This window comes from Phoxinus phoxinus, assembly GCF_949152265.1.
Source record: "Phoxinus phoxinus genome assembly, chromosome: 4".
NCBI classification, from domain to species: Eukaryota; Metazoa; Chordata; class Actinopteri; order Cypriniformes; family Leuciscidae; genus Phoxinus; species Phoxinus phoxinus.
In genome coordinates, this window is record NC_136879.1 from 44,827,497 (window position 1) to 44,841,413 (window position 13,917).

Sequence of the window (13,917 nt, forward strand, 5' to 3'; positions counted from 1 at the left end):
AAGGTTTGAGCAATCAAGTCAGGATGATTGGATTAGCAATACAATAGCTGATTGGCTCGGTTTCTCTAGAGCAATCTAGAGAACCTGCCATACCGGTTTTTGCTGGGTAAGAAGACTCCTCCCCCTTAGAAGGTATATAACTTCAATGTATACTGTTTAGAGTTAGACTGATGTTGGAAGACCGTTAGGTCTAGACTGATTTTGGAACCCGCAGCCGTGTTCAATAAATAACAACTTCTGAACGCGATCCCAACTGTCTCACTGGTCTCTGCTTCGATCAAGAAAAACTTTACAACAGTTTACATAAGCATTAAAATAATAACATAAATTATGGTTAGATTTTAAAAGAGTGTCTTGCAACATGTTATCTACTAACATGTACAAGTGCAAATAAAGTTTTGACAAAAAAGGTTTTATAAAAAGATAAACCTCATATTTCAGCCTTTAAATCATTTATATATATATATATATATATATATATATATATATATATAAAAAAGATACATTACTGACATGTACAATGCACATTAGCTTATCTTTTATTATTAATAGTAAAATTCGGTCCGATTTTCCCCAGGCGTCTTTCGTTGCTATGCAACCATGCACTGTGCTCTCCACAACGACAAAGAAGTTTTAGTAGCTTTTGCAGAATTCTGAAGTTGATATTTTTTCATCTCGCTGCGCGTGGAAAAAACGGCCGCATCGCTTTTATAATGAGCGCGCTTGGCGCACGCCTACATTTGAAATAACGAACTTGAGCGCGCAAAAGACGTGATAGCCTATGTGAACGGCCCCTTGGCGAGCTCCCTCCAGTCAGGCCACGAGCTACTGGCAGCTCGCGAGCGCCGTGTGTTGGAGATCCCTGCTCTCTAGAGCTCCGCTTTGTATGCTACGACTACTTTTTTGCTACTTTGTAATGACTTTCTGCGCCCAGCGTTTCTGGAAATGAAAAAGGTAAAACCTTTTTTTAGACCTAACTTAATTAAATGTAAGACCTCAGATGAAAATTCGTTCGAACTTGCCTAATCATGTTAGTGGTGTTAAAATGCCGTTGGTGGCCTCCACCTCGAGGGATTTCAGCACGACATACATTACAAATGGCAAATTTTTGTCGGACACTTTAAAAAAACTTCCAGACGGGAGGAGGAGAACTCATGTTGCCACTGGCAAGCTCCGGTCTGCTGTTGTGTGACCGTGCGCCGCGCATGCAGGTGGGAAAAAAAAGTTGCGCGAGTAAATTACGTCACGTGATCGGCTTTTTTGATCGGCGCTTTTGGGGTTCGCCGATCAAGCTATTTTTAGCCAATATCGGCCGATCATGATCGGCGACCGATCAATCGGAGCATCACTAGTATTTATCTATTTATTAAGTGTGTTAGCTATTCACACTAATGAACCATATTGTAAAGTGTTACCTATTTGTATTTTAAGTCATTTTAAAGGCTGTTGTTCACTTGGATCTATTTTTATACCACATTTTTTTAACCGATTACTCGATTAATCGATGGAATAATCAGCAGAATACTCGATTACTAAAAGAATCGATGCTGCAGCCCTACATAAGAGCTAATTAGAGGAGTGTGTGTGTGTTAATACGTTGTTAACACAGCATTATCTAACTCTTTACATAAGAGCCAATTAGACAATAACACTGTTAATTACAGTGACAATGAATGAAGAACTCACTATTTGTATATAGTCTCTTAATATATTAACTACAGCTTATATACTATTCATTAACTATAAACTAATATTTATAATGACGTAAATGTTAATCTGTCTCTGAACCGCCGGATGGGGCTTACGCCAAAGATATATTGTGTACACTATCTACATATTAATCCTTATTCACTCCGAGTCTTTATGGTGGAGATGATCTTACCCCAGTGTCTCCAGTTTACAGTGAGGATTCTCCAGTACAGCAGAGATCAGCTTCACTCCTGGGTCTCCTAGATTATTGTGTGACAGATCCAGTTCTCTCAGGTGTGAGGGGTTTGATCTCAGAGCTGAAGCCAGAGCAGCACAACCTTCCTCTGTGACACCACACTCATCCAACCTGTAGAGAACAATGACACACATTAAGCCCATATCCAGAGATAAACATTACACTTACTAAATAACATAATGCTGTCAATATGAAATATATACAAATACTCATTAGTTCATGTTTTAACTTATGTTTTAACTAAATTACAATAGTTAGGATTAAATATACAGTTTATACAGTATAAAAATCATATCTATGGAAAGTCCCCATACAACATGGAAACCCAACGTGTGTGATTGAGTGTGCGTGTGTGCTTAATGTATTTGTAAACTCACTCACTGACTCACTCACTGACTCACTGAGTCAGTGAGTGAGTCAGTGAGTGAGGCAGTGAGTGAGTCAGTGAGTGAGTCAGTGAGTGAGTCAGTCAGTGAGTGAGTGAGTCAGGAAGTGAGTCAGTGAGTGTGTGAGTCAGTGAGTGAGTGAGTCAGTGAGTGAGTGAGTCAGTGAGTGAGTGAGTCAGTGAGTGAGTCAGTGAGTGAGTGAGTCAGTGAGTGAGTCAGTTAGTGAGGGAGTCAGTGAGTGAGTCAGTGAGTGAGTCAGTGAGTGAGTGAGTCAGTGAGTGAGTCAGTGAGTGAGTCAGTGAGTGAGTCAGTGAGTGAGTCAGTGAGTGAGTCAGTGAGTGAGTCAGTGAGTGAGTCAGTGAGTGAGTCAGTGAGTGAGTGAGTCAGTGAGTGAGTCAGTGAGTGAGTGAGTCAGTGAGTGAGTCAGTGAGTGAGTGAGTCAGTGAGTGAGTGAGTCAGTGAGTGAGTGAGTCAGTGAGTGAGTCAGTGAGTGAGTCAGTGAGTGAGTCAGTGAGTGAGTGAGTGAGTGAGTGAGTGAGTGAGTGAGTGAGTGAGAGAGTGAGTCAGTGAGTGAGTGAGTGAGTGGGTGAGTCAGTGAGTGAGTCAGTGAGTGAGTGAGAGAGTCAGTGAGTGAGTCAGTGAGTGAGTCAGTGAGTGAGTGAGTCAGTGAGTGAGAGAGTGAGTCAGTGAGAGAGTGAGTCAGTGAGTCAGTGAGTGAGTCAGTGAGTGAGTGAGTGAGTGAGTGAGTGAAAATAGAGAGAAATCTGCTTGTCATATGCGTACATATTAGATGCGTCACGTGCAGGTCTTAAAGAGACAGTAGCCCTAATAGTAACACAGCCGCTTGTCCTTAAACGGGATATATATTGATATTCAGCCTAAATATATTGAGATATGGTTTTTGGTTCATATCGCCCAGCCCTTTTGTTTGTTTGTTTGTTTGTTTATGTGTGTGTGTGTGTCAGAAAGCGAGCGAGAGAGAGAGCGAGCGAGCGAGAGAGAGAGAGCGAGAAGCTACATATTAATATTGTAATATTAATTAACTGCTCAATATTAATTTTCCTTGTGAGTGAGTGAGTGTGTGACTGTCTGTCTGTGTGAGTGTGTGTGACTGTCTGTCTGTGTGTGTCTTTGTGTGTGTGTGTGTGTGTGTGTGTGTGTGGCAGAGAGCGAGAGAGAGAGAGAGCGAGAGAGAGGGCAGCTACATATCAATGCTCGCCTTGCTCTGTTCTGTGATGCACGTTCGTTATGTACATAATTGCGTATTACATGACGTCACGAACACGCATCACAGAACAGAGCAAGGCGAGCGTTTGTGCTTATAAAACTTCAATATTTTATTTATTTGTGAAATGACGAACGTTTCGCTAGATAAGACTCGTATTCATCGTCTGGTGTCGTTTAAAGCCCGTCGAAGCGGCACTGGACCTGGACCGTCATCTGGACCTTGACCCGTTTGGGGCCCATTGACGTCCATTATATGGAGAAATGTGTTCATCAAAAACCTTCATTTCTTTTCGACTGAAGAAAGAAAGACATGGACATCTTGGATGACATCGGGGTGAGTAAACTATCAGCAAAAGTTATTTTTAAAGTGATCTAATCCTTTAACCACCTATGGAAAACTACAACTTAGCTATCATGACGCAAGGTAATCTTTTAGATCAAATAGATAGTTTTTAAATATAAAAGCATTATAAATGTTTTATTAGTGTTGTCCAAAAGGACACATGATATTGCTACAAAGTGCACCAGTGACCGAAATGTCAAAATATCAATATTTTAAGAGACACTTCCTGACCTTTGCACATGTTCTAGCGCTCCTTCAGGGTCTTCTTTTTGATACAATATTATGTCACATGACATACCACAATGCATTATGGTCCAAAATGGTCATTGATGTCTGTTATCCAGGAATGACATGAGAGAAATCACAATTTGGGGACTAAAGTCTTTCTTTCATAAAAATGTAAATAAGCTTAGTATTATCATTATATTTGTAGGAATCATTGAAAACATCAATTCAATTATGCCCAAGGGTCTTAAAGATTAATTACTTATAATGAATTCTCACATGAGTAAATAAAGAGAGGGGGGGGGGGGGGGGGGGAGAGTTACTTAATGAAGTGCATTTAAAAATGTATACATGTTTAATATTATGAATATGCTTGGGACACCAGAGTTGACACGCCACGTCATTGACCCATATCAGTAAATTACTGTTATTCTAAGAGATTATGTCTCTGTCTGAGGGAGAAAGATTATATAAAACTGATCAAATGAAACATTGAATACATCTGTTTTTAAATAAATGTATTAACATTTAAATTAAAATTAATATGAAAAAAGTCTAAATATAAGTGTTTAAATGCATACATTATAAATGAATATTACGGTTAAGTAGATCACACATCCGGTCAGATAGGTGGAGGGTTTAAAAGCTGAAGTGTGACACTCATAGTTTTTGTTAAACCATTTATTTATAATGTTTAAGAAATGTAATGTTTTAACAGTGATGCTTGTTCTCAGTGTAACTTACCGAGCGTGTCTAGTTGCTGTAACCACAGGCATCAGCTTCTGGAGAACTTCATCTGCAGTGTTTTGTGGGACACTAATCGAAAACAAAACACAAGTTAATTATTAATGCTAATAATAATAAATATCACAAGTAAATAATACATTAACCCTTCCTAAATACCCTCAAATATGTTTTTTTAATTAAACACTGCTTTATAAAGGACATGTGTAGCCCCCCCCGTAGGGCTATGGCAGTGCTAACTACGCCACCCCTTGAATAAGACCGTTAAGAGCAAGGGGACTCTGTACAGAAGAAAACACGCACAGGCTTGGCTTAGCAAAGTAAAAAATATATATCTTTATTTTATCTTTTTTACTAAAATTGAGTCGCTTTGGATTGTCAATAAATAACACATAAACAATTTGACATAGGGATAAGTCATAGGAGGGTGGGCCACCAGATTACCAGCTAGACCGGGCCTAGGTTAACGCCACACGTGAGCTAAAGCACACCACTTTTATGGTAGAACAAACACTACAGACTCAGTCCACATAACCACGGCAATCATGCTCTTTGATGCACACATCACAGCACTACACTGCACAACTCATTCCAAATGGGTGAAATACTAAGGGAACCAGGCTAGAACCCGATAAGCTAGTCTATTCGATGGGCCCGACACACTCCAAGACTATTATTCGGGAAGAGGGAGAAACAAACAACAAAAAAAAAGAAGAAACCGCTAGCCGGTGGTCACAATTGGTTCACTAACACAAATCTCTTACACCCCACCGGTTAGCGGGAAAAGAAAGAAAAAGAAAAAAAAGAAACAAACCAAAAACATGTCTAAGAAAAGCAGCACCTGCACATTCATACACGTTTAAACACTTTTAAACATTCAAGAGAACAGCAGCCGACAATCGGATTGCTGCAGCCTCTATAAAAAACAAACAAAAGACCCAGTTGAGTGTTCTATGCACCTAAAATTCATAATCAGTAAATACATTTACATATAATTGCTCAACACACGCACACACCCTGATAAAATTACTGAGAGACAAGTCCTCCGCCATTACCCCTTTCAGCAAAGACCATGAAGCACATAACTGTATAACACGTCTTACCAAACACATAATAATTGTAGCAATAACATACCTGTCTGCAGTCTAGCGATTGGGTGAGTAGACAGTGTTTCGCCGCTTCATAATCTCACGGAACGCTGCCGAGCATAACAACGGAGCCCCATTACAACCAACATCATAAGCAGGAGGGATGCGCTAATGCCCAGCTAATAATAACAGCGTACCTTCTCTGTGTTCATCAGTTTAGGCATTCCAAACATGTTGTTTCGGAAGCGTGCACACATACAATCAATAGCGCCATTGGCAAACACTCTGCAACACCTTAACCCATAAAGATAAGATCTCGCTTAGTGCACTGCACCAAAAGAATAATTATTGACATACAACATGAATAAGTTGGACATACCTGAACTACAAACAGCACCCCGGAACACTGCTGCACTCCAACGCGTTAGCAGCTAGCTACAGTGTTTCGCTACCGGCATGAGGACCCCAGGTGCCTATATACCTGCCTGCTCTCAATTTCCAACCACTCCCACCCACATTAGCTAACGAGAAGGAGTGAAAAGCGATCAGAAGCGGTGACAGAGGGAAATGAGAGAGAGCAACATCGAATGCCTTAAACCCACAGGCTACAATCCACCCCCCCCAAATGAATCGGCGGCCCGACGATGAAATCTCATGCCTGGGAATCTTCACCCTCCATTCCTGATGGATCATAATTTATGCCACTAGTCGACCGGGGTAGATGGTAAGGATTGGAATGCCGTCCTGCCGTAGACCTCGCTGAACGGCGCATGGCCACAGTATTGTCCTCAGGCACCTCAGCTGTATCTTCAATGTCAATTTCCTCCAACGCTAAGGTGCTGGTTGAAGCAGGTGCAGCGTGGGGCTCTTGTTCAGCACCATACCATACGATCACGTCTCGGGCATCCTCATCCTCCCGAGGGTCTTTGGGGGTCTCCTCTTCCCGAGCTGGACCAGGGAACCCACCTGCCCCAAGCCTCAATCCCGCAGGAACGGCACGCATCTCAGAACGATGCACCTGTCGAACAGGTCCACCCGCATCTGCAGGGATCACAGTGTAGACTGCTCCTGCTCCAGAAGGGCAGCGTACAACTCGATAGACCACAGAGTTCCAATAGTCCTGGATTTTATTTCTCCCAGATGGGTGGTTCCGCAGATAGATCAAATCCCCTTCTTGGAAACCAGCATCGTTCACCTGATCATTATGGCTCTGGTTCCGCCTGAGGGCCAGTTCTTCTGCTCTCTGTCTGACGTGTTCATGAGTCATCCTGACGCTTTGCTGGTGCTTTTCAACCCATTCTTCTAGGCTGTTGGTGTCTGGGACAGCCTCCCTGGCACCAAGCAAGAAATCAACTGGCAGTCTTGGATGATGGCCAAACATCAGATAATATGGGGTATGGCCTGTGGTCTGGTGGGGGGTACCATTATAGGCAAAGGTGAGCTGAGGCAGATGATGTGGCCAACGACGCTTCTCGGCCTCGGGTAGGGTACGCAGCAAGTCGTGGAGTGTACGGTTGAACCGCTCACACTGGGCATTCCCTTGAGGGTGGTACGGAGTGGTGCGGCTCTTTTGTATACCATACATCTGACACAGTTGCTGGATCAGGAGGCTCTCAAAGTTTCGTCCCCGGTCGGAATGTATACGAGCTGGGGGACCAAACCTATGGAACCATTCTTGCACCAAGGCCTTGGCAACAGTGTGTGCTTTTTGGTCTTTAGTAGGGACAGCCTGCGAGTACTTTGTGAATATATCTGTAAGGATCAGGACATTCTCTCGTCCATCACTGGCCGGCTCCAGCAGAGTAAAGTCAAGAGCTAAGATTTCATTTGGTCGAGTGGCTTGCATCGTGCTCCAATATGTACGGACTTTGGGCTGAACAGCCTTCCCCACAACGCATCGCTGGCACTGCTGACACCACTGTTCAGCATCTTTAGTCATACTGGGCCAAAAACATCGGCTCCGTAGTAGTTGGAGTGTTCTTTCCGTGCCTTGGTGTCCTTGCTCGTCATGGACACTCCGTAGGACTTCTGTTTGCAGGCACTGGGGCAGTAACAGCTGGAGAGTCTCCGGCCCTCCCCCTGGTACATAAATCAGGCGATAAAGAACTCCTCCTTCGTCGATTAGGCGGTCCCAGTGTCGGAGCAGGGCTCTGCTGGATTTGGGTAAGGCTTCACGCTCCCTTGCACCTGGCCGTCGCCCTTCCTGATAGTACTTCTTCAAGGGACCAATGACTGGGTCAGCTTCCTGAAGCGAGCTGAGATCCTGAGATGAACGCCCGGGTAAGGCCACCACCTCCCCGCATTGGCCATCTACGGCAGGCATCGGACCAAGGCTGGTCATTGCACCCAATGCGGGGACCTCCGTCCCGAATGTGAATCGTTCCAGATACTGACGAGAAAGAGCATCCGCATTCTGATTGCTCTTGCCTGGCCGATATTTGAGCGTAAAATTGAATGACGCCAGCTGAGAAGCCCACCGCTGCTCGGTTGCGCCCAGCTTTGCCGTAAGCAGATGGCTCAGGGGATTATTATCAGTGAGTATTGAGAAATGGTTCCCCAGCAAATATTCGCGGAACTTCTCCGTTACTGCCCACTTTACCGCAAGTAGTTCCAGCTTCATGGAGCTATAATTCTCCATATTTCTTTCAGCAGCTCTGAGTCCCCGACTGGCAAACGCGACTGGACGTACTTTCCCTTCCTGTTCTTGGGAGAGGATTGCACCAAGGCCTCCGTGACTGGCATCTACCTCCAAGATGAATGGCTTCTTAAAGTCGGCATAAGCCAGCACTGGAGCCGAGGTAAGTCGTTCCTTCAGAGACAAGAATGCTCGCTCACATCCTTCGTCCCAGGCCGATGCCAGGGGAACTGGGGGGGTCTTTCCCTTCCTTCGAGGTCCGCTGAGTCTACCTACCAGCTGATGAAGCGGGGCTGCCAACTTTGAAAATCCCTCCACAAAGCGCCGATAATAGCTTGCGAACCCGAGGAAGGATCGTAATTCGGCCAGGTGTCCAGGGCGTCTCCACTCCTTGACCACCTCTATCTTGGCGGGATCCGTGGCAACTCCGTCAGCAGAGACCACATGCCCCAAGTAACTGACCTGGTGCTGGAAGAACTGGCATTTTGACAATTTTACTTTTAGTCCCTGTTTTTGCAGGCGGGAAAACACCTCTCCCAGCCTTTCCAGATGCTGCTGAACAGTAGTGGAAAAGACAATCACATCGTCCAGGTAAAGTAAAACAGACTGATATCTGCAGTCGCCGAACATACGCTCCATCAAACGCTGGAACGTTCCAGGGGCATTACACAGTCCAAAGGCCATTCTATTGAACTCAAACAGGCCGAAAGGTGTGCAGAAGGCAGTCTTTGATTTATCCTGCTCCACCATTGGAACCTGATTGTATCCACTTGCGAGATCTAAGGTGGAAAACCATCTCGCTCCTGAAAGTGCATCCAACGATTCTTCTATACGAGGAAGGGGATATGCGTCACGACGGGTTTTTGCATTTAACTGCCGGTAATCTACACAGAGGCGCAAACTACCATCCTTCTTGGTCACCAAGACTATCGGGGAAGAATATGGACTGCTACTTTCTCTGATGACTTTACTATCCATGAGCTGTTGGATGTGTGCCTTGACTGTTTCATACTGGGAGGGTGGAATTCTACGGTACGGCTGCCGGACAGGAGCATTGTCCAACAGGGGAATCTCATGGCTGATTAAAGACGTGCATCCTAGGTCTCCCTCCCCTTGGGAAAAGATGTCACTATACTGGACAAGGAGGGCCCTGGCCTCAGCAGCTTGTTGCTGGGTCAACCCCGGGAAGTCTGGCACCGTAAACTCGGGGGGACTGCAGCACTTGACTATCTCCTGTGTTGAGACATAAGCTTGACACTGTTCCCAAGAAGGGTCGACGGATATGGAGGCAGCAGTTCCTGTCGCAGCCGCAGCTACAACTTGTACAGTGCCAATAGGGTGGCGTGGGGGCAACCATACCTTTGCGTTACCAACATTCACTACAGGTGCATATACCAAACCCTTACTCGCTGGCACCAGGGTAGGGGACACCAGTAGGCCTTCAGGCAATTGCTCCTCGTCAAAGCCCAAGGGCTCCAGCAAAAATGCTGCAGACTCAAGCTGGGGGCATGTAACCAGGACCATGGTTAGGGCTCCTGCCTCCAGACAGACAGCCCCTTTCCCATGGACTTTCACTTTGAACGGCTTCGGTGCATTTTCAATGGCCTGGATCTGTTCACAGTGTCTCAATGCGCGTCGGGCTGCCGGTGCCGCCGATTTCACAGGAGGGGAGTGGAAGAGCTGTGAGCCATGCTGTTTAAAAAGGACCTGATAACATTCCCCAATTACATTCATTCCCAGTATCCCAGGTGTTATAAGCTTGCGGTCTTTAAGAGTGCTATTCCCTGGGTCTTTCACAATTAAAATTCCCCTGCTTGGAATGCATTGCCCCAATACCCCCACATCCAACTCTAGGTAACCAACATAAGGGATGTCTAACCCATTAGCGGCCTTAAGCCCAAGCCATCTACAATCTTTCTTTTGTAGGTGATGGAAATGCTCTCGAAAGAAACTCTCAGTGATGGTGGTCACCATTGACCCAGTGTCAATCAAGCAAGGAACTGTTACGTCTCCCATAGAAACAGACAATACAGGACAATCTTTGACTAACTTATCATATGTTTGAGAATGCAATGAGCCATCCACATCCCTTCCCAGCGTGTGGCTCTGCACACTGGGAGTTGCTAGTTTCCCGACTGGCTAAGGAGGTTGTCTGGGCCTGATGCTGGGTTAGGGGCGATATCAGGGGGTAAACGTAAAGCTGACCCACTATTGTGGGTGGAGGGAGGTGCCTGGCAGTAGCGGGCTATATGGCCTGGTTGATCGCACCGCAAACAAATGGGCTGACCATTAGGGGCGCGTTTGTATCGCCCACCCCGGTGTGGTGGAGGGGCCTGTGATCTACTACTAGGGTGTCCTAACTGCCTTACGAGCATATCCAACTGAGCTTGTTGCTTAAGGACCAAGTCTTTTAGTTCAGCGAATTCTGATGACTGGGGGGCTGTAACACATTGCGACACAAGTTGAGCTTCACTGCTTACCCCTGGAGAACGATAGCTACGGTCTCGGTTGGACTGACCCTCCTGCACCCACCTTATAGCTTCTTTCCGTACGGCTAGAAGAGTCAACCCACTATCTGCTCGTACCAATCTCTTGAGTTCTCTACGTAACATGGGGTCAGAGACATTTTCACAGAACTGGTCTCGCAGAACAATATCAGGGTTTCTGATGGCACCTTCATTTGACTGTTTTACTTTATCCAACATTTCCATTAAAGCATGAGAGAACTCAAACAAACTTTCATTATCCTTTTGCTTTCTATTAAAGAAACGCTGTTGCCAGTAAACATACGATTTAGCACACCCATATACTTCCCTTAAGACTTCAATAATCGACTCAGGGTTTTCACGTGTGACTGCAGGACGGTACTTAACCTCATTTCGGGCTTCGCCCTCTAAATGATCAAACAAAAACAATGCCTTGTCAAAATTAGACATGTGCGTTGCCCGAATACAACTTTTCGCTTCCTCAATCCATTCTTCGACCGACAAAGACCCTGCAGTTGCAGAGCCAGAAAACTTCGGGCACCGCCGCTCTCGGGGTATAAAGAGCGCTTGCTCCCGTCGAATCGGCTGGGTACTAGTAGCACTGCTACTAGCATTGCCCGCTGTCCCGCCCCCCGAAAGTCTCTCATTTTCAGCCTGGAGCTGCACCAAACGTTGTCGTAGCTGCTGCAACTCCCCTGCGGACTCCTCTCCGTCACTCATTTTGTTGCCAGCTGCTGTTCTCTATACACGCCTGCGTACTCACACACACACACACACACACACACACACACAGGTGCTGCTTAAATAGACTAACCTAGCGACACAAATGCTACCCTGCCGACTACGCCAAAATGTAGCCCCCCCCGTAGGGCTATGGCAGTGCTAACTACGCCACCCCTTGAATAAGACCGTTAAGAGCAAGGGGACTCTGTACAGAAGAAAACACGCACAGGCTTGGCTTAGCAAAGTAAAAAATATATATCTTTATTTTATCTTTTTTACTAAAATTGAGTCGCTTTGGATTGTCAATAAATAACACATAAACAATTTGACATAGGGATAAGTCATAGGAGGGTGGGCCACCAGATTACCAGCTAGACCGGGCCTAGGTTAACGCCACACGTGAGCTAAAGCACACCACTTTTATGGTAGAACAAACACTACAGACTCAGTCCACATAACCACGGCAATCATGCTCTTTGATGCACACATCACAGCACTACACTGCACAACTCATTCCAAATGGGTGAAATACTAAGGGAACCAGGCTAGAACCCGATAAGCTAGTCTATTCGATGGGCCCGACACACTCCAAGACTATTATTCGGGAAGAGGGAGAAACAAACAACAAAAAAAAAGAAGAAACCGCTAGCCGGTGGTCACAATTGGTTCACTAACACAAATCTCTTACACCCCACCGGTTAGCGGGAAAAGAAAGAAAAAGAAAAAAAAGAAACAAACCAAAAACATGTCTAAGAAAAGCAGCACCTGCACATTCATACACGTTTAAACACTTTTAAACATTCAAGAGAACAGCAGCCGACAATCGGATTGCTGCAGCCTCTATAAAAAACAAACAAAAGACCCAGTTGAGTGTTCTATGCACCTAAAATTCATAATCAGTAAATACATTTACATATAATTGCTCAACACACGCACACACCCTGATAAAATTACTGAGAGACAAGTCCTCCGCCATTACCCCTTTCAGCAAAGACCATGAAGCACATAACTGTATAACACGTCTTACCAAACACATAATAATTGTAGCAATAACATACCTGTCTGCAGTCTAGCGATTGGGTGAGTAGACAGTGTTTCGCCGCTTCACAATCTCACGGAACGCTGCCGAGCATAACAACGGAGCCCCATTACAACCAACATCATAAGCAGGAGGGATGCGCTAATGCCCAGCTAATAATAACAGCGTACCTTCTCTGTGTTCATCAGTTTAGGCATTCCAAACATGTTGTTTCGGAAGCGTGCACACATACAATCAATAGCGCCATTGGCAAACACTCTGCAACACCTTAACCCATAAAGATAAGATCTCGCTTAGTGCACTGCACCAAAAGAATAATTATTGACATACAACATGAATAAGTTGGACATACCTGAACTACAAACAGCACCCCGGAACACTGCTGCACTCCAACGCGTTAGCAGCTAGCTACAGTGTTTCGCTACCGGCATGAGGACCCCAGGTGCCTATATACCTGCCTGCTCTCAATTTCCAACCACTCCCACCCACATTAGCTAACGAGAAGGAGTGAAAAGCGATCAGAAGCGGTGACAGAGGGAAATGAGAGAGAGCAACATCGAATGCCTTAAACCCACAGGCTACACATGTGATAAAGTTGATTTAGTCTCTATAACTGTAGAAGCCTCGTATTCAGCAACACAGAGTAGTTTTATCTTCATCTCGTCAATGTCACCAGACAAACTACAAACCAGACAACAGATGCAGGATACAGTGAAGAGGGTTTTTAAAGCACAAATGTTTGGTGTAAATCAACATATCAGATTTTTTTGTCCTGTCAAATGCGTATATTTTCACGAATCAAGAAGTATTTTGTGTTAAACAAGTTTGTTTTTGAAACGAGAAGTAAGCTAACTTAATAGTCACATTACATTTATTACTGGGGAAGCAGCACTGGCCACACACACACACACACACACACACACACACACACACACACACACACACACACACACACACACCTCTTTCATCCACGTCTCGTTCCTCCCTCACACTGCCGCTATCATAGGAGCGCGCGCGCACACACACACACACACACACACACACGTCTCGTTCCTCCCTCACACTGCCGCTATCAT

The 13,917-nt window shown here is 45.1% G+C and overlaps 2 protein-coding genes across 3 annotated transcripts in view; one reads left to right on the forward strand and one right to left on the reverse strand.

The window, feature by feature from the left end:
- The window catches only part of LOC306997544 (uncharacterized protein), a gene marked incomplete at both ends in the record, with an annotated part of 351,005 nt that overhangs the window by 202,569 nt on the left and 134,519 nt on the right, over positions 1-13,917 (forward strand). The gene's annotated exons all lie outside the window — the stretch shown is intronic.
- The window catches only part of LOC306997722 (NACHT, LRR and PYD domains-containing protein 3-like), a 42,523-nt gene that overhangs the window by 19,342 nt on the left and 9,264 nt on the right, over positions 1-13,917 (reverse strand). For both annotated transcript variants that reach the window (XM_079611139.1, XM_079611140.1), the window contains exons 7-8: positions 4,871-4,942; positions 1,883-2,056 (exon numbers count right to left, since the gene is read on the reverse strand). In XM_079611139.1, the coding sequence (XP_079467265.1) occupies positions 1,883-2,056; positions 4,871-4,942 (246 nt within the window). The remainder of the gene's footprint in view (positions 1-1,882; positions 2,057-4,870; positions 4,943-13,917) is intronic.